At 42.7% G+C, this 20180-nt stretch overlaps 1 protein-coding gene across 6 annotated transcripts; it reads left to right on the top strand.

Annotated features, from left to right (window-relative positions):
• Nucleotides 1-3761: 3761 nt before the first annotated feature.
• cabp1b (calcium binding protein 1b) lies at nucleotides 3762-19840 on the top strand. Of its 6 annotated transcripts, none has more exons than XM_071913558.1 (8): nucleotides 11796-11837; nucleotides 14758-14925; nucleotides 15974-16004; nucleotides 16103-16246; nucleotides 16896-17005; nucleotides 18436-18510; nucleotides 18650-18722; nucleotides 19815-19840. In XM_071913558.1, exons 1-8 carry the CDS (start codon nucleotides 11796-11798, stop codon nucleotides 19838-19840), a joined length of 669 nt encoding a protein of 222 aa, XP_071769659.1. The 6 variants fall into 6 exon arrangements, with proteins under 6 accessions (XP_078144063.1, XP_071769659.1, XP_071769658.1 ...); XM_071913557.1 differs by having other exon boundaries at nucleotides 11796-11843; nucleotides 14755-14925; XM_078287937.1 differs by lacking the exons at nucleotides 11796-11837; nucleotides 14758-14925 and adding an exon at nucleotides 3762-4436.
• Nucleotides 19841-20180: the final 340 nt, after the last annotated feature.

Here is a 20180-nt window from a genome sequence, read left to right as displayed (position 1 = left end):
ACATTCACCTTATAGTGGCCTCTAATATAATTGGTTTGAAATGAGTACAGTAGGTGTACAGTAAATGAACTAGCAATCACAAAACTGAAAATGAGCAGATTTGCATGTTTTTGTGTGCAGAACACAACTTGATACTGTTTTAGTGGGTGATGTTCGATACCTTTGGTACCACCAACAGCTTCATCCAAAAGAGATGTGCAGCTGAACCTTTACCTTTGACTTAAAAAAAAAAGCATGAAAATTGATATGCAAATTACAATGGCCAAATTCATGTTAACTTTAACTGGGCATTGTCAACACTGAAGATGACACCAACGTATATAGATGTACTTGCAGTGCAGTACAGCATTAAATCAAATGCGTAATGTAAAGGAACTACTACAGGCAAAATACCAGACTAGTATAGCAATGGATTAGGTTTTATTCAGTCAATACAAATTTATAATTTGCTTCTACTCAAATGTGAAGGATCCACTGTACTTGTGTTATAAATCATCAAGGTAACACTACAGACCCTAACAATGTTAAGGCACCAGGGATTTCTACCAGTACTGAACTAATTTAATTGATGTTAATATGGAACATTGCACATTACATAATACACATATTATTTTAGTGATTAGTGAAATTGACAAGTTTACCTCTATATTGTAGTTAAGTTAATTTTTATGTTTACTTTGCTCAGTAAACAGTTTACAGTGTCTCTATATATACTACAAGGTTGGAGGCAGGGAAAAAGAAGCTGAGAGGAAATCAAGATATTCTGTTATGCAAACTAATAGTGAGATGAAGTCTATATGTGTGTACAATAACTATTACATGGCAGCTTGAATATCAATTGGTTGATATCATCCATCCATCCATCCATCCATCCATGCAGAGCAGCAACTTCCTCCAGCTCCTCCTGGGTGAACCCCGGGTCCTGGGAGATGTAATCCCTCCAGCACGCCCCGGGTTGACCCTTGGGTCTCATCACAGGCAGTTGTGCCTGGTACATCTCCAGAGGGAGACGCCCAGGGGTCTTCCTTACTGAAACCACCTCAACTGGCTTCTCTAATTGTGGAGGTGCAGCGGATCGATACCAAGGTCCTCCTGGATCACTGAGCTCCTCACCCTGTCTCAAAGACTGAGGCCAGATATCATGCGGAGAAACCTCATTTCAGCCACTTGTATTCGCAAACTTATTCTTTCGGTCACTACCCAGAGGTCGTGGCCATTGGTGAGATTTGGCACAAAGATCAAACGACAAATCAAGACTTTTGCTTTGTGGCTCAGCTCTCTCTTCACCTCCACAGTCCGATACAACACCCACATTACTGCTGTTTGTGAATACAGAACATCAGTTGTGCACATACAGTATGTGTATTGTAGCACTCTCCATGGAAGCTTTGACCCTGTTCACAGTTGGGATGGGTGGTGTGGGGGATGGTGCACACATGAATAGCATGTGACATGGCCCCCAAAACACTAAAATATAATATGGGAAATTCAAAATTGTATCATTTATTATTTTAACAGATTTTCCTTCATCTCATCATCCTCCAATGATGTATTCTTATTTTGATGGACATTCGACATTCTTAAATATGTGCTTTTTTGGTTGATTACTGGGCACACTGCATTTTCCTGTTGTTTTATTCTCACGGTCTCTGTGGACTTTAAATGGGCCATATTGCACCCTGAGGCCTATATGTCCCCTGCTGCAGTCCAATGTCTACAGAAGGGGAGAGAGAGAGAGAGAGAGAGAGAGAGAGAGAGAGAGAGGGAGAGGGAGGGGGGGCATTAAGAGAAAGACATACAGGAAGGAAGTGCTAGAGGTTTACAATGTGTTAATAAACAGGATTCACATCTCTCAAATAAATGTCATGTTCTAAAAGTAGTTTCCTATTGCTGAATGCCAAAGTTAGAATGAAAACACCAGAATTACAATGAATTATTATAAAAAAGGAGAGATGCTGATGAGATGATGAGGCTAATGGTGTGTTTGAAAGCTCAGCATTGGTGACATTTGCCAAAACAACATGAGGAGATGTTTGGAACAAGGCCAAGAAGGTATAACCATCACACAGTGAAAGGTAGCACAGGAATTAAAGCAGGCTGATGAGGTGGGGGATGGGAGAGATGGAGAGATGAAGTGAAGATACTTTGCCTCTCCCTGGAGCAGAGGAGAGGAGAGAGAGACACAGATGTCAGAGAACAAAAATTCCCCAGAGACTGAGGGGAAAAGCTGCTCGTTTGCACTATCCATCACAGTTTGCGAGAGTGTCTAATTGGGTCTGTATATTAACATCATTCACGTTACATACTTCTGCCCTGCATCCCTGGACATCTGCTGTGAGAATCATCACCCCGGGTGTGCAGATGGGATGGGACTGAAGCACTGTCACGCTTTGCTGCAGTCTCTTCCCTTTAAACTCTCTCCACTTACAGTAAAAATTATTTGTAAATGTTTACTTATTGTAAAGTGCTACCTAATTGGTAGATAGTAATAAATTATGTCTATAATTAAGCCTGCTATTATTTTAAGTCATTCACAGTGAAATTGATTCAATAATCCATAATGTTCAACCCTAGGGATCTTCCCAACACTCATAAAGTGCAATCATGTCATTAATTTGTTTGTATAATACTACCTGTTTGGGGCCACAGAAGTTTTTTCTGGTTGCTTTGAAGTCAGTTCATTTTGACACAAAATTTTGTCTTTATTCTATTTTTGCTCCACTTTGCATTTCTCATTTGAATAGCTACTGGAGCCCAAAGTTTGCAAATGAATGGACGGTGGTTCAGTGTATATCAGTGTTTTACAAAAAGTTTATTTTAGTATTCACAACTTAAAACATACTATTTCTGGTGTGTAAAATGTTTTCTTTTTTTGTTGATTTACTTTGTTTTTTTTCTCACTTTTTGTGTAATTTGCTTTATAGCACGTCTATTTTCTACTGTTCCAAGGCCAATAACATTCTAAATCATAAATATGTCCTTTATTATGAATTTTTGTTACATTTCAAATACATGTAGCCTAGGACATACTGTTATTTTCTGGCATTTAATTCCTTAATGAAGGATGTAGGAATACGGATGTCACAGCCACTTGTTGAGTTTTGAGTGAGTCTCCATCGTGGATTAATGGGATTCTAATAACAGCTTACTATTGAGGCTTGTGCTATTAGCCTATAGGCCTGTTTGAAGATAATTTTTTGTAAACATAATGTGATAAAGTCATAACAGAAACGACAACAAATGGTGGTGTTCCTGTTTCCTCTCATACAGTTTTCAGACCCAAAAGCAAAGCAAAAAGCGATGACAAATGTTCATCAAACGGCTCATTATGTGAGAAATGATCTGTAGTGACGTGGGACTTGATGAACTTTACGCGGGGACAGCGTGCGACACATTCCTGTTATCTCTCCAATGACATCCAAACTTAACGATGCTCCTGTGAGGCGTCAGATTGACCGCTTCACCCTTGGACACGGCAGGGAGATCAGGCTGCACAGCACATTTTTTTTTTTTTGCAACTGCGCGATCAGGTGGCTGTCCCAACTTCATCATCACGCTGAGTGGGTAGATGGACTGTAGTAGTTTGTGTTGAGTGTGTGGATGAGCGCTCAGAGAGTGGAGTCCGATCTGCTCTGACATACGAGGCAAGTGGCTGATGCTGAACACCTACACGTGGCGGAGGACTGCCTTCCTTTCCTTTACACGACCTCCAGCCTCAAACAGCTTGACAACGCCTATCAAGCAAGGGACAGGGAACGGCAATGAGCTCCTCTCTCCCTAAGAGCGAATCGACTACTTCTCTGCTGAGATCATCGGGGCTGAATCGCAGGTCTGCGCACTCGGAGCATGGTCCACGCAGTCACCGAAACCACCGAAGTCACCATCATCCCACCGGTGCCGGTGGCAGCGTGGCTGAGGATGCAGGCTGGACCGAGGACTGCGAGGCGAGCGCGCGGAGACCTCTCTGCCAACCGAGACACACCGGCTCTCGAACTGGAGGTGATCCTCGGGCACACAAGAGCCAGTCGCACCGGCAAACAAGCCCTCTAGATGACGGTTTTGTTCAGGAGGATGCGAGACTCAGGATGAGTCGGAACCAGACAGAGCGCAGCAAGTCCTCCAGGTCCAGACACTCACACCACCACCACGACACCTCGAGAGGTGAGCTGCCTCCAGCGCATCACCACGGCAGCTCGCGCCAGGACAGGAGGACCTCACCAACTCCGTCTTATCCAAAGCCCTCCGACGACGCTGCTTTCTTTTTCGAGTCCAAGGAGAGAATAAATACCGGGTCATCCACCAGTCTCAACTCTGACCCCCCTGCGACGGGCGCACCTGTCCAGCCCGCATCCAGCCGCACAACCAAAAGACTGAGCACCACCTCGTCTGAATATGACTCTAGTCTTCACCCCATAGTGAAGTCGGTCTTTGGGCAGGTAAGGACGCAGGCGAAGAAAAAAAAAACTTTTGAAATAGTTCCAAAAGTAGATTCAAAACTCAATTCAAGTTGCAAACAAGCCTATACAATTGCAGGATAGTCTGCTTGGTGTATTTACACATCGACACACCTTTTGTTATATAGCTGTTAATCTTTGCGTTTATCAAATGCTGCCTTGAGGGTCAATGTTTGAGCTATTCAATTCTAATTTCATGACAAAATGCAACAAAATAAACTCAATTTAAACAGTTTTATCATCATATTGCCCAAGACTCACTCATGCACTACTAAACGCGTGGGTGTTTTGTTGTGTAACATAATGCGATGGGAAGCATCACACGTTGTAAAATATACAAGAAATCTGATTTATAGCCTATATGGTAACTGGTACAACGTTTCAGTAATATAGAATGTTATCTATACCTAATTTAAATGATTTTGCTTCCAATCTTAAATTGAAAAGTTTCATCCCACAATGAGATATCCACTATTTGAAAGAAAAAAGAAAAAAGGGTGACACCTACTCTCAATGATTGCTGGCCCATGAAACTGAAACTTATTCTGCTATAACTCATTAAAGTTATTGGCAACCTAGAGACTTATGCTTTCAAAATGCAATCATCACTGTTTTTTACTTACTATTGGGTAACATGTTTTCTCCAAATTGTATACAAAGTGAAAGTGGTTTGGAATGACACCCTTTAATTGCAGTTTGGCTTATTTAGAACGGAGGCTTATTAAAAGTTTATCATACTTGCAGATCTGATAGACGTAAGTGATCCACACCATTTCCTGTACAACATTAGGTGAAGATTCACAGGTGAGACGCAGGTGGAGTGGGAACCTAAGCCATGTGTGACTGGACACCCGGTCACCCCAACTGGGCAGATTAAAAATGAATGCATGTTTTCAATCCAAATCTCACTCCTGTATGTATCTGATAACCATCAGTTTGATGAAGGGGGGGGCTGCAGGCTGTCATGCGTCCCAATATGAAAAAGGCCGCTCTCATCGTGACTGTCACCTGAGCAATGGCAGGGGGATCATCTTTCCCGCTCTGTGGAAAACTTTGTAGTGATCAGAGCATATCACACAGACAAAGAAACACACGCATGTGCACACACACACACGCACAAACACATACACACACACACAGGTAAGTCAGCCATTTCCCGCACATTGATCATGGATACGTGAGCTGAGAAGTTATGATGAAATCTAAATATCACACTTGCTACCAGAGAAAGACACAGCAGTTGATATATTTTTACACTGAGCAGTGGTAGGTAAAGGGATACTGTGGTGAGTGATTGGGAGCGAGTGTGAAATCGGGGGTGTTTCTCCCCATCTCTTCTCTCCTGCATCACCTGTACACCCTATACTAACACAGCAGCTCTCCTCAAGGCACCGTATCCCTCCTGTGCGCTCAAACAGATTACCAGTTTTCTAGGTTGTCCGTTCTTTCCCCTCCTTTTTCTCGTGTCATTGAGATTCCTCTCTCAGTGTTGATGATAAAAAGCTCAAGAGGAGACAATTACTCCCCATGTGCTAATGTGTTCCAGAAATAACTCCACTCAATCCAGGCCAGAGCTTCAATCAGTCTTAGGGGTTCCAGCGAAGCAAAACCCATGCAGTGGTGTGCTATATAAAGCATCCAGAGCTGCTGAAGTTTGAGGAAATCCACATAGTAGACATTTGTCATTTTTATCGAATCAATAGGTGATGGAATGAGAATTTACTTTGATGTCCGTCTGTTTAAAGCTCGCTTGACTGTGAAACTCCTCAGTTGCAGGGGTGGTGGTGGAGTTTTTGGGGAACTCAGTGGGCAAGGTATTACGTGTTTATTGTGTACTTGTTAAAATAAGTTGTCATATGCCGTTGCAGCTATGAATACTATTTGGTAGAATTACTATTAATGAAAACGGCAGTTGAGTAAATTAGAGGAGTACTTGGGTCTCTACTCCCCTTCAAAAGTTGGCCTAGTTGGCCTTTTAGGAAGTGGTCAATATTTATCTTCAGCAGGCAAACTTAAGTTTTCTGTGATGTTGTCAGTGAAGTTGTTAGGTGATATCAGAAACAGCTGTCAGTAATTAAAATTAATTTAAATGTGAATGCCAGTTAATTGTTTGTGCATGTGTGCATGAGTGTGTGTGTGTGTGTGTGTGTGTGTGAGCGATGTGTGTGAGAGAATGAAAGAAAGAATACGATGGAAGATTGAGAAATTGAGAGGGCTTGTGCAGGCTTGTTTTTGCAACTGCTCAGCAGTCATCTTACCAAGCCGCGTTTCATTTTAGCTGATGTGACCACATACTCGCACTAAAAAGCCTTAAGTGGCCTTTGAATAGATGCGACAGTACAGCGCAGACTGTGGAGTGAGATAATACCCACTATAAACTCTGTATTTCATATTTCCTTATGTAACGTCAAGGTCTGCATACAATCCCAACAGAACTCATTCGCTGCCAGTGGGAGCTAAAAATAGCCTCCCCAAGACCTGATTATAAGAGACTGGAGGAGAGCAGAGCTTTTGTCTTGGTAAAAATATTCAAATCCTTTGGCTAACATGGTACCTGACAAAGCGAATTTGAAAATTGGTGAATAAAGCAGGGTTTCCAGCGTGAACAAACATCAGCCACCAGTTTAAAATCCACGCATTCATATTCATGAGACTGAGCTGAATCATGACTACTAAAGGCTAGTGTGGGGGTTAGAATAAGGACAAATGTGATTAGCTGCTTGAATATGTTTTGTAGGCTGATGGTTATAGGAAGGTTGTTAGACAGATATCGATTCATTAGATAAAGCATCTTTAACTCTAATCTGAAAATGAATATCTTCAAAGCAGGCTTGCACCATAATTTAAAAATAACTCCCATCACCTATCTACAGTTACTACATTCAGGCCTTATACTATTATAAAACAATCCAGGTTACAACAGACACCTTGATCAAGGACAGAGCATGCGCAGTTCTTTGTCCCAGTAGAAGTTTTGTTCCTATTTTTAGACACACTGAAAGATCATCACATCCTTTGGTTTTTGTGACCTTCCATGGCCTTGTTCCACAAAGGTTCTTTGGAAATCTGGAAAGACCAGCTGGGCTCTATTTGAGTGGGGTCTTTATTATCCTCCATTATCGCTGAAAAATTGTTATTGAGGAACGATGATGATCTCCTTGAACCAACTTGGATGAAATTTAGATGAACAGATATGTGTAATAACCAGCAGAGGGAGCAAGTACTATTTACTATAGCTGGGAGTTCTGAGAGAGAGAGAGAGGGGGGGAGGGAGGGAGAGAGAGAGAGAGGGAGAGGGAGGGAGAGAGAGAGTAGAGAGAGGGAGGGAGGGAGAGAGGGAGGGGGAGAGAGAGAGAGAGAGAGAGAGATTAACAGACATAGCTCACTGTGTGTCACATCAGCCAGCCAAGAGAAGTGAAAGAGCAGAGAAAGAAAGTGAAGCAAGTGAAGGAATTGGATAAATCAGGAGGAAGGAGGAGGAAGGATAAATAGGAAGAGAGTGACTATGCTGGCAGACCTGATGACAGTTATATAAGATAAACACCCATCAACTCTCTCTTTCCTACTTTCACCTGACAGCTCTGAAGACAATGTAAGGAAGGTCTAAAAAACACAGATGAGGTCCCCACTTCCGCTCCTCCTTTTCCTGTTGCTGGTCTCACACTTGTGCCACTGACATTTCATTTTTTTTTGCTATTCCCCTCCCCTCTTCTTTGCTCTCATAGAATATCTCCCTAACCGCTCTCATTTGCGTTTGTCAAGTCTTCTCCCTTTCCCCTTTTCATTTAGCCGTCTGGCTCTCCCTCCTCTTCTCCCTCGATCACTGCCTGGGTCGGACTGACCTTGATGACGTCTGAGAGGAAACGAAGAGAGAGAGGAGGCAGAGAAACACATGGTGCACGGATGACGAAAAACACAGCGAAAACAGCATAAAGAAATGGAAATGAGAGGAGAGAGGGTAGCATCATCGAATTTACCACGTCATATGCCTTCAATATGTTTGGAGTAGAATAGACTATTTTTAGACCCAGATGGATATTTTTGTACTCAGTGCTGGCAAAGAAGGAGGTAGAAATTCTCACTATTTAGTTAAATCCCTTTTTGAGATGGGGGATTAGACCGTGAAATGTAAGAGCTTGCGTGCGCGATTACGTGCGTGTGCGACACTGTCATGCACATGTTAAGTATATGCGTGTGCGTGTTGACGCTGAATATTTATGGAAACCTGAGGCTGGCTGCAGCCGCCGAAAGGGGAAATCAGTGAGAGTCACAGCAAGACAGAGTCTGTGCGTAAGAGAGAGAGCGGGAGAGTGAAAAATGAGACCGAGGATAGGGGAGGAGTGACTCAGAGGAAAAACAAAGAAGGTTTAATTGACTTACATGAGACATGTCAAATGGATTTTTTCCTTTTCTCCGGTAGTAGTAGATATTTAACTTGGCTAACAGCTGGGTGTACATGTACTACTGGATGAAAGTATCTTGAAATAACCTCAGAAAGAATATTAAAGTTGACATTTTTATTGCAGTAAAACTATTACCTATCCTAATGTGAATGAATTATGCAGCTGCAAATTAAAACTGTGATGTTTCAGCCCAGTCACAAGTAGATGAAGCGAGCCTGAATGTTAGCAGGATCTGTGTTTTACTGCCTGGGGTGTCTTTCTGCTAGACATCCTCTGGTGATCAGTGACAAAATAGTAAACACACAATCTCATAGCCACTTTCTCCTCCCTGTTTCTTCCCATCCATCAGGACAGATGTAAACTCGAAAGCCGTAGAGCCTGAAAACGACCTTTTACACCATGAAATGATTACATTTCATGCCACTTTATCAAATAAACACAAACATGTGGATGCTGGTCTCGTACGTCAGCAAAAGAATAACTCTTTCACGTTGATCAATTTTAAAAGAGGTTGATGATGATGAACGCATGAGAGCTGTTATTATAACAATCCCGTCCTCTTCCCCTCCCACATCTCCCAGCTCATTTAACTCACTTGATGGCAGTGGATGAAACAGGATTATATTTGACCTCAAAATCTTCATTAAATAGCAAAAGCAATTATTAATATTTCCTCTTGGAATTAGCTCCCTGTCTAGCATATGCATGTAAATGTCGGTGCATTGTGTTTGTGCTTGCAGTACACATGTAAGCATGAGTATATATTGCCAAAAGCATAATATCATAATAAAAAAAATGATAATAGGGGACACATCTCATGAGGTACATGACAAAAAAAATTATACCGCCATAATTATCTCATGTTCAGTGCAATCTTCTCCTGTGATGTTTGTGATTATTCGTGTCAGCATTTAGTGTAAGCAGTTGCGTAAATCAGCAAAGTAAATTGTATGTGTGTGTGTGTGTGTGTGTGTGTGTGTGTGTGAATGAGAGAGAGGGTGAGGGAGACAGAGGAAAGAGAGAGAGAGAGAGAGAGAGAGAGAGAGAGAGAGAGAGAGAGAGAGAGAGAGAGGGATCGCATGCCTGTGCACACCCTGGGCTGACATTATGAGAGCTGACGGCTCCTGTGTCTGACGTCTGATGTGTTCTGAAGTTCACAATGAGCCTCCGGTGAGAGGCTGGATGATTCATCCGCAGAGAAACATAGAGGAACCGGAGAGAAATTGAATGGAAGGGAGATATGAAACGACTTTGGTGTGAACATGCACGTTAAAATAGCAGAGAATAGACAAGGTCACGCAGGAAAAGGAAATAATGGTGTTCATTAGGGGGCCGGCGGCAGCCACTGAAGGTGATGCGTTGCCTTGGGAGTCACTGCTGCTACCGGTAATGAGATAAAATGCTGTGCTTATATGTACAGACCCCAGTGGAGGTGGGAGTATATGTTGTGACGAGTAGTATTAAGGAAATACCAGTTACATTTACAGAGAGACCCGCACTGAATTCAGCCAGCTTGTCTGTCAAGCTTGTCAATAACTGTGTGTGTGTGAGTGAGAGAGAGAGAGAGAGAGAGCGAGAGAGAGGAGAGAGCGCGCATTTATTTGTCTGTGTGTGAGAGAGAGGGAGGAGAGAGAGAGAGAGAGCATTTATTTGTCTCTCTGTATGTGTGTGTGTGTGTGTGTGTGTGTGTGAGAGATAGAGAGAGAGACAGAGGCAGAGAGGAGAGAGAGAGAGAGCATTTATTTCTCTGTTGTGTATATGTGTGTGAGAGAGAGAGAGCAAGAGAGAGGAGAGAGAGAGCATTTATTTGTATGTGTGTGAGAGAGAGAGAGGGAGACAGCATTTATTTGTCTCTGTGTGTCTGTGTGCATGCGCGTTGTGTGTGTGTGTGTGTGTGTGTGTGTGTGTGTGTGTGTGTACACGTGTCGGTTTGCATTCTTGGTGGTTCAAAATCCATGTGTCTTTTCTTGCATATTTTGGCTTTGATCTGAATCCAAGCCCTTCAAGCTTAACATGACTTTGTGATGAGCATGCTTCTGTGTCTGTGTATGAGAGCGCAGGCGATGGTGGAGGGAGGGAGAGAGAGAGAGAGAGAGAGAGAGAGAGAGAGAGAGAGAGATGCTGGGGGTAGAGTGGGGAGAGTAGGGGAAGAGGAAGCGTGTGTTATATTTTTAGCTCTACAGCCCCACATCCGTGTGTGTTTAATCGAGTGTATGCGCGCGTGTGTGTTTGGATTAGTGTCTCCAGTGTCTTGCTCAGGGGAAGGTAATATGCTTGTCCGAACGAGCTTCTTTGTCACATTCCCCCCTTCACATAGATGGTTTAAAACTGTGCAACAGAGTGAGAGAGAGGGAGAGAGAGAGAAAGAGAGCAAGAGACAGGCAGACAGACGGAGAGAGAGAGAGGGAGAGAGAGAGAGAGAGAGGGTAGAAGAGAGGGAGGGAGAAAAAGACACTGTAGGAGAGAGGATGGAAAGCGAATGAATGAGCAATCTTGCCTTTTCTACTTTTGGCGCTTGCATCTCGCTCTGATCACATGCATGCTTCCTCTCCCTCTCTTATCTTTGTGTTGCTCTGATCTTTCCTTCGTTCTTGTTTACATCTTTTCTCTGTTGTCTCAGTTTACCTCCCCTCTTTCCTGTCTTGCCTCCTAGTGTCCTTCCCTCTAGGCTCTCTGTCATTCCTGCACTCCTTTATTCCTTCCCTGCTCTCTCTGCTTTGTATGATATCTCTTTTCCTCTCCCCGTCTTTCCCCAAATGTCCTCTTATATTAGTCAATGACCCACTGAACCCTCTCTCCCTTTCTAATCACTCTTATTCCCATGCATGCCCGGAAACATACGCATATGCAAACACACACGCATACACGTGCACTTACACACAGGCATACCAACACAGACACGGTTAGAGAGAACACATAAAACAAGAAGGATTTTACAATGGGCAACTCTGTTAAGTCGCTTAAAAATTTCTCCAAGAAGGTAAGGCTCTTTCTGAGGTTATGAGCTGGCTGTGGTCTTCTTGAATCCCCTGACTGTTGGTGCATGTTTGTTACGGTGTGTCCCCAACCTGACTGAAGGCTGTTTGACTGGACCTGTGTTGACCCCTGTGTAGTATCTGACCGGGTATTCACTACCAAGCTGTCTTGAACTATATCCCTGTGTCTTGTGATGCTGTAACCCCTAGCACATGGGTGGCTATTGGAAGGATACAAGATCAACCTAGTGTCTCATGCTGTTGTCTTGCCTCACTGAGCCTCCGCCAACAGAGGAATACTGACTTTGAAACTAAAAAATATTTTGTTAATTAGACAAAGACATCTTTCATGTCTTGTTGACTGCAATTCAACTCATTCTGCATGTACTTTATGGACTGCACTGAATATTACTGCTGCGCTAACAGGACTTCAGCATCTTATCACGTGTCTTCATTTAGGAAATAAATGTCCTCCTTACTCATTAGTGCGTGTACACTCTGGTGGTGCGACTGTGGTTGCATCCCCAGGATGCCCGCTGATTTTCTAGCTGGTCTCACAGAGTTTCAGCAGAGTTGGGAAGCGTTGTGCTTGAGGTGAATGGAGTCTGATGATATGGATCTTGTCAGCAACAACCTTTGGAGTCAGTCAGATCAAATAGACTCGGTCCACCTCGCCAACCAACAGACGGCGCCACCCTGTTGAACTGCACCTGCAGGATGCCAGAAGGTACAAACAGGTGTGCCACTCCAGCCATATCAGATTTGCTTATCTGATGTACCGCTGGCATTGCAACACACTAGAAGGAGTTTTATGGAACTATTCAGTATAGATCAACAGATTTCAGGGACACTGTGGGATGAACAGTTAGAACCATCTTTTTAAGCACAGTTCATTATTTTGTAAAAACAGGACAATTTAAAGATGATCCGTGCATCTCTTTCATCTTCTCTTTCATCTTATCAGTGTGTGCTTGAACGGCTTCTCAGTGTTGCAGGGAGACCGTCCCACAAATAGATTTTCCTCCATATCAGCAGCTGCACATCCTTGAGCAAGAACAATATGACACGCAACTGTGGGTGCCATCTGTCCAGAAACGGTTGGAATGGTTGAGAAGTTCTTGCTTGACTTCAGCCCTTCTCTGATATGGTTTCAGATTTTTTTTTTTTGGTTATATAACTTCTAGCGCGTGGCTTCATAGTACTTTGCTGGCACGATGTACTCTCAGACAGCCCTGCTCCATGCATCACTTGGTCAGATTACCCAGTGGGCATCCGCTCCTGTGGTGGGCACTGTAGCAAGGCAGGAGCTGGCAGTGGGACTGGCATGGTAACAGATGGATTCTGAAGGTCATTTGTAGGCAAATAATACTCTGTGTGTGTGTGTGTGTGTGTTTGAGAGAGAACGTGTGTGTGCGTGTGTTTGTGCATGTACTATATGTATATTCATTCATTCATGCATGTATGTATATGTTGTGTGTATGCCGTAAAAGCATTTGGAGGTGTGTATCTGTGCATGTTTGAGTGATTCAAAGAGGAGTAACAGTAGCAGATACGATCCCTTAGTAATTCTTGGTGACAGTGGGTCCACTCCTCTTGCCTTCAGCTGGTCTCTCCAGTCCTTCCTCTACTGAGCTGGATGTTGGGAATTCATGGGAATTGAAAACTTGACCAACAGAATCAGACTTTATAGGCGGGAAGAGCTGTTGCCACTTTAACCTTGCTGAAGAAAGTGATCAGCTGTACGGGACAAAAAATTAGATACGTGCAGGGCATAAAGACAGAGCCCACACAGTGCCCATTTTCTAAAGGTCTGTTTGTGTAGTGTTCTATTTAAATCCCAGTGTGTTTTTTAGCCTCTGATTACTACTCCCACTAATTCAAATATATGTATGTCATTAGTTAGAGCAATGGTCTGACCTTATTTGACTTTATGTAGATGATGCTTTTAGCAAGTCCAGTGGCAGGCAATGATTCCCTGCTTTTTAATTAACCTGTAGCTCTCTCTGTAATTGGGGATGAGCGCTGTGAGAACGACTTTTGCCCCCCGGTTGACTGGCTAATTGGTCATTATAATTAAATGGCTGGCTAAATGCAAGGCCTTTGTTCTAGCCCTATCATCTGGACAATGCCTAATTATAATGAGCACAAATAAGCCTTTCACCCTTAGCAAAATCCCAGTAACTATCCTGGCATGAGTATAATCTTGCGTGTAATGGTAAATGCAGTGTGTCATCAACCCCTCTTACACCCTTTAACCCCCAGACACTGTGCTACTAGCACATGTATATCATCCATTGGTAGTGTAATCTGTTCTAACCAGAAACATATTAGAGTGGTTCTGCATGCTCTTCTTAACAAATCCCAGCATTCCCTCTGATATCTGTCACCATAACCTCATATCCATTGACGGGTTGGCAATTAAGGCAAAGAATAAAGAAAACAGAAAATAAAAACAAATATGGACATTTTAAGGGAACATATCTGTTTTATGATATGATTAGGTGCTACTACTGTATGTTTTACTATACAGTAGTTTGCATTTACCACCAAGATTGGCTTGATTATCTATTGCACATGATATGGAAGCTTGGCAGAGTTCTGTGCTGCACCGCAGGACAGTGATGTATGGGACAGATGCATCGGTTGCTCTTGTGATGATATACCAGACCCTCTAACTCCACCTCCACCTGACTGAGGTGCTTTCTGTTATCATGACTGACATCCTGACTCCACACCTTGCTATCCTGCACTGTGACTGACAGACGTGTGTCTGCGGCCTCTGACCCTGCCTCTGATCCCCCCATCCCAACTCCACGCTGGTCCCTTGTTGTTGACTCCATGCTGTCCACAAACTGAGTCATGGTCTCTACCCCTGTCTCTGCCCCTGCACCTGTGTCTGGCCCCCCGCCCCGGATGTGGCTCCAGGACCAGAAGAGGAGCTACAAAGCAGTGCAGTCCTGTGAGGAGGGGGGCACTGGGGGGGCCTATCTTGAGCCGCTAGTGGCCCTGGCCCAGAACGGAGCCAACATGCACAACGTACTGGGGCCTGCATGCATCTTTCTACGCAAGGGCTTCGCTGAGAGCCGGCAGGCTGTACGTAAGTCCAGACAATATCATGTGCATGCATGCAAAGAGTTTAGCACAGGAAAACAATACATACATACAGCACAATAACGGAAACCTGTGAAGTATGTGTGTAACTACCTCTTATTGTAATGCCAGATCAGACAGTATGTTTTTAAAGTAGTGTGTTGGTACTGAGGAGCCGGTATGTTGAGAATTTGACAATTGGGAATCTGTTGTTAATTACCATAGAGTCCTCCTGATGGCTAGAATGCTGATTGCTAGGAAGTGTGTGTGTGTGTGTGTGTGTGTGTGTGAGAGAGAGAGAGAGCGAGAGAGAGAGAGAGAGAGAGAGAGAGAGAGAGAGAGTTCACGCATGTGGCTACATTACTCAGAAACATGGTGGACTTTTGTAGCACGATGGAGGATTATTGAAGCAGTGCTTCAATGGCAGAAATGCTCCTCACGTGGCAATTACTTGTATTCCTCTATTTCCAGCGGTGACCACGTGAGTCAAGGCCTTGTTATTATAGAGAAAAGTGATGCTCTGACTTCTTCATTGTAGACTGCCACCACCTCACTGACTGTTCTGATGATTGACTCTCAGATGGTTGTTCTTAAGGGACGCAGGGGTGGAGATTGGGTCATTTTAATCCGATGAATTGACAAAGTAGAAACAAAGGAACTACTGCATAGTTCAGAACTTCAGTTCACTATCCTGTCTTCCCAAGGTCTCTACATCTCACCACTTTCAGAAATGTCAAGCACCTTACCTAAAAAAAGGCAGTAAATCTATGCACACACCACTCATGCTGTAGATAAATGGTTCCTTTCTATTTAAATAAATGCTACAAGATTTTATGTTGTGTTTAAATTTTATGTTGTTTCTTCTATTTCACTTTCATCCCAAATTCAAATTCATCCCAGAGAAGAGGAACTAATCAGTGAAATCACCTGGTGTAGTGATTGGTTGGCTGCATAGTCAGCCCTCAGCTTTCTGGGAAATGCTCTGCATTGACATGATTTTTGGAATCTCAACAGTGTTTGGACCCTAATTTTGCCTTATGATCCTTCACAGGACCGTGAGTTGAGGCCAGAAGAAATGGATGGTATGTTATGAGCAAAAATAAAGAATGCAAAATAGAACTGTAATTTCCCCAATGTTTGCATCTCTCTCACATTCTCACCGCATTTCCTCTCCCGTCAGAGTTGCGTGAAGCATTTAGGGAGTTTGACAAAGACAAAGATGGCTTCATCGGTTGTAAAGACCTGGGAAACTGCATGAGAACTATGGGCTACATGCCAACAGAGATGGAGCTAATCGAACTGAGCCAGCAGATCAACATGAATTGTGAGTAAAGCTCTCTCTGTGTGTGTGTGTGTGTGTGTGTATGTGTGTGTCTGTGTGTGTCTGTGTTTGTGTGTGTCTGTGTCTGTGTTTGTGTGTGTCTGTGTGCAAAACCTCGGGTGAATTTTGAAGCCAATAAGGAAGTGGCGGCAAGCGGCAATTCCTTAACGTCAGCTAGAGGCTGGCTCCAAAAAGACAAATGTCAACATGGCGGCGATCGTAAACCCAATCTTTGGCTTCAAAACGGCCCTTCAGAAAACTATGGGTGATGTCACACTCACTACGTCCATCTTTTTTTACAGTCTAAGGTGTGCACGCGTGTACAGATTATTTCCTTGTTTTCCTCTTCCTCAAAATCACATGTTCATGTCATCACTGCAATAGACAATTTGAGGTCAATACTTTTAGTGCATGTTCATTTAACATTTTGCATAGAAAGCACCAGAAAGAAAATAAGAAAATCCGTTATTACAACAATGGGGCTTCAAGATCATTAGTTATCAGACCTAATACTGTTAAAGGCATTAAGTAATGTCAACCCTTTAGTCTCTCTGAGAAAGAGCTGTACGCGTTTCATTTTGCCATTGCTGTGTTCATAGAGTAACCATAACTTTAAATGTATCTATCTTTCTCTGTTCCTTCTGTCCAACAGTGGGAGGACATGTGGACTTTGAGGACTTTGTTGAGCTGATGGGGCCCAAACTTCTGGCTGAAACTGCAGACATGATTGGGGTTAAAGAGTTGAGGGATGCTTTCAAGGAGGTGAGGAGAATGATGGGGAAAGCTAGGTATGGTAGGATAAAAGAGCAAATTAGTACACAAAGGAAGCTTTTGCACACCTGAGTGTTTGTCCAGGTGACAGATGCGTAGGTCTTTAAAGTCAGAATAAATACCAGCACACTGTCTACACTTGCACGTTAAATAATTTAAAGAGTAACTAAACACCAAATCCAAATCTGTGTAAAGCCTGACATCTAATGGTAAAAAGCATGCTACTAAAATTGCCATCTGCTATTGGCTGATCTTTGGTGCTAGGTGATGCCACCTTCTATAGACATGTGGTGACATCACCTGGCGCCAAAGACCAGCCAATAGCAGATGACAATTTCAGTAGCATGCTTTTTTACATATTCAGATTTAGAAATGAAACCATTCTGTCCATCATGGTCCCAAAAAGGAAATATCTCCTCTTGAAAGGAAACTGTGGCGTCGTAATTCAGTCTTAGCTGTGAGAGTATTTCCAAATGATATTTATGAGCATCTTTCAGCCCCTCTCTTGTCCACATGTTTTAGAATGACGTCATTATCATTAATGGCTTGTGAAACTGCCGCCCTTTCTCTGTGTGTCAAATTTTGTGAACCCTGTAAAGGGTGCTCAGTCATTTTCATGATACTTTGTTCCACTAGTCTACAAAACGTGTTAATAGAGGGATTGGACACATTGGGACAGAATGCACTTTTACGTTTAAAAGGGTTGGAAGCACGGGTTAGGTTTAGGGTTAGGGTTAGATGCAGAGGCCTGATGAGAATTCTTAAAGAAATGTTTCAAATTAATCTGTCTGAAAGTTTTAAATTGGACAAAAGCATTGACACCACAGGTACAAAAGATAGTTCTGATGAAGGTCTGTGACTGAAATGTCGCCTCCTAATGTGCGAGTGTAGACAGTGTGTGGGTGTTTTTTTTCTGATAACGCAGCAAATTGAAATAAGAAGTGTAAGAAATAAATAACAGGATCATGTTCAAATATTTAAAAAAATAATTCCAAGGGGTTTAAATCATGTTTAAACAAAGTTACTTGATTGCTTGAAATTACTTGATTGAAATGAAGAGTGATCATTATATATAGAGTCAATAACTTATGTTGTGGAAATAATGTTTTCTGTGGGTATTTTCCCAAAGAGGATTTTGGGAGTGGCAACTATGCCATGGCTAAAACACTCGAACAAAACAGTATTACTTAATGTGTGGTAAAAGCAGTAATAACCTGCAAACTCTTCATAACAACCCACATCACCATCATACCCATAATCCTGGTAAAGAGCAATCTCCTGGGTGTTATTTGGCATATATGTAAAGAGGAAAAGAGGCTTTTGGCTAAGGATAAAACAATCTCTTTGATCATGATCCTCTGTGACAATTACATTTAAAGCTCTCTCTGTCTGTGTCTGTATTTTTTTCCTCTTTTTCTAAGTTTGACACAAATGGTGATGGCCAGATCAGCACAGCAGAGCTCAGAGAAGCAATGAAAAAACTTTTAGGTCAACAGGTAAGGTGACGATGAGAAAGCGTGTCTTCCCTGTCTGTGGCGCTCCATCAATCATGGCGTCTGTGTGCATCTTGACTGTCTCCTCTAGCGTACCTTGTCGGGGTTTGTCCCATTGAAGCTCACGCCTTGTCTTTTGCAGGTTGGCCACAGAGATCTGGAGGACATCCTACGAGACATTGACCTCAACGGAGATGGACACGTAGACTTTGAAGGTGAGGGAACACGGGTTTGTCATCAGATCTCTGTGTAGCATGCGATACTTTGCATTTCATACATTATAGAACATTTTATTGCAGCCAGAACCTGTAAAATCAAACACCCTTAAAGAAATATGGTGTATAAACTCCTTTCTCTGTTGGTCTCTCTCTCTCTCTCTCTCTCTCTCTCTCTCTCTCTCTCTCTCTCTCTCTCACACACACGCACACACTCTCACACTCAGGCTCACACTCACATACACAAAGTTCAAGTGCAACATGAGTCTGGCTGATATCCCAACACCATACTGATAGTGAGGTGAGAGGATGAAGGGAGTAGGCCGGCCTGTCAGATTATCTCCATTCCAAAGGATTATGTCACTTTATAGATTACCCACAGAAAAAAAGGGATGCATACAGGCCCACAGGGACGAAAATAGCAGCCAATACTGACATTCTTAATAGTGGAGCCATCCTTACATCTATTTAACTTCACAATTCCCCTGCCTTCTACATTCAGCCCATCAGTATTAATGATTTGACTGAGCAACATCGAAGTGTATCTCTAGTCTGTATGTGTTATGGTATGTTCACATTACTGGCTACAAAAGCTACAAAACGTTCTGGAGTACCAAGCTACATTGTCACCAGTGGAGATGACAAGTGTTGCCCGGGTGGTTGTCGACGGTTCATGTCGTCATCATGTTGGGTGCAGCAACTAATAATGTCATACTGTCATAGCGTTGTTTTTGCGGCATTTTATTTTATTTGGCAAATAGTCATTCTTGTTAATTGAAATAATTCCTCAAGTAAATAATAATAAAGTAAATATAACTACCTTACGCTACCTTCTCTCTACTCTGATTGGTTCACGCTTCACCGCATCATCAGAGCGTGTAAAAAAGTTGAAACCAGCTGAACTTCAATTTGTAGCTGCAGACGACCGACACGCTGCTATATTTGGTGCGCTTTGTTTGTGTTTGATAGTTTGGTAGTTATTTAACTTTTAAGTCTTAACTAACTTTAACTTATTCAAATGTTTCCTTCCCATTTAACTTTCCTGCATTAAGCTGTGTAAAACAGTATGTCTGTCCTTTCCATAATTCACAGAATTTGTGCGAATGATGTCTCGATGAGTTCCTGACAGACTACCTGTATGCTGTGGTACTACATGGATTCTCTTCTCTTCTGGAAGAGCAGAGAGAGAGAGAGAGAGAGAGAGAGAGAGAGAGAGAGAGAGAGAGAGAGAGATGGAGATTGTTGACTGACGGATCTTGAACCTCTGAACTGTCAACAAAGAAGGAGAAAACATATCAACCCTGCCCTGAAACTGCCACACTGAAGCACAAAGGCTGGCAACTGCAGCCAAGAGCAACACTGTTGATTATATGCTGCTGTTTCTTAGATCAGAACTAATCAATCATCTGTCTTTCTGACTTTTACAAAGTATATTTTCAAAGTATATTTTCCTTTAGT

This window comes from Centroberyx gerrardi, chromosome 2, assembly GCF_048128805.1.
Source record: "Centroberyx gerrardi isolate f3 chromosome 2, fCenGer3.hap1.cur.20231027, whole genome shotgun sequence".
NCBI lineage: Eukaryota > Metazoa > Chordata > Actinopteri > Beryciformes > Berycidae > Centroberyx > Centroberyx gerrardi.
This window is presented reverse-complemented; position numbering and strand designations above follow the sequence as displayed.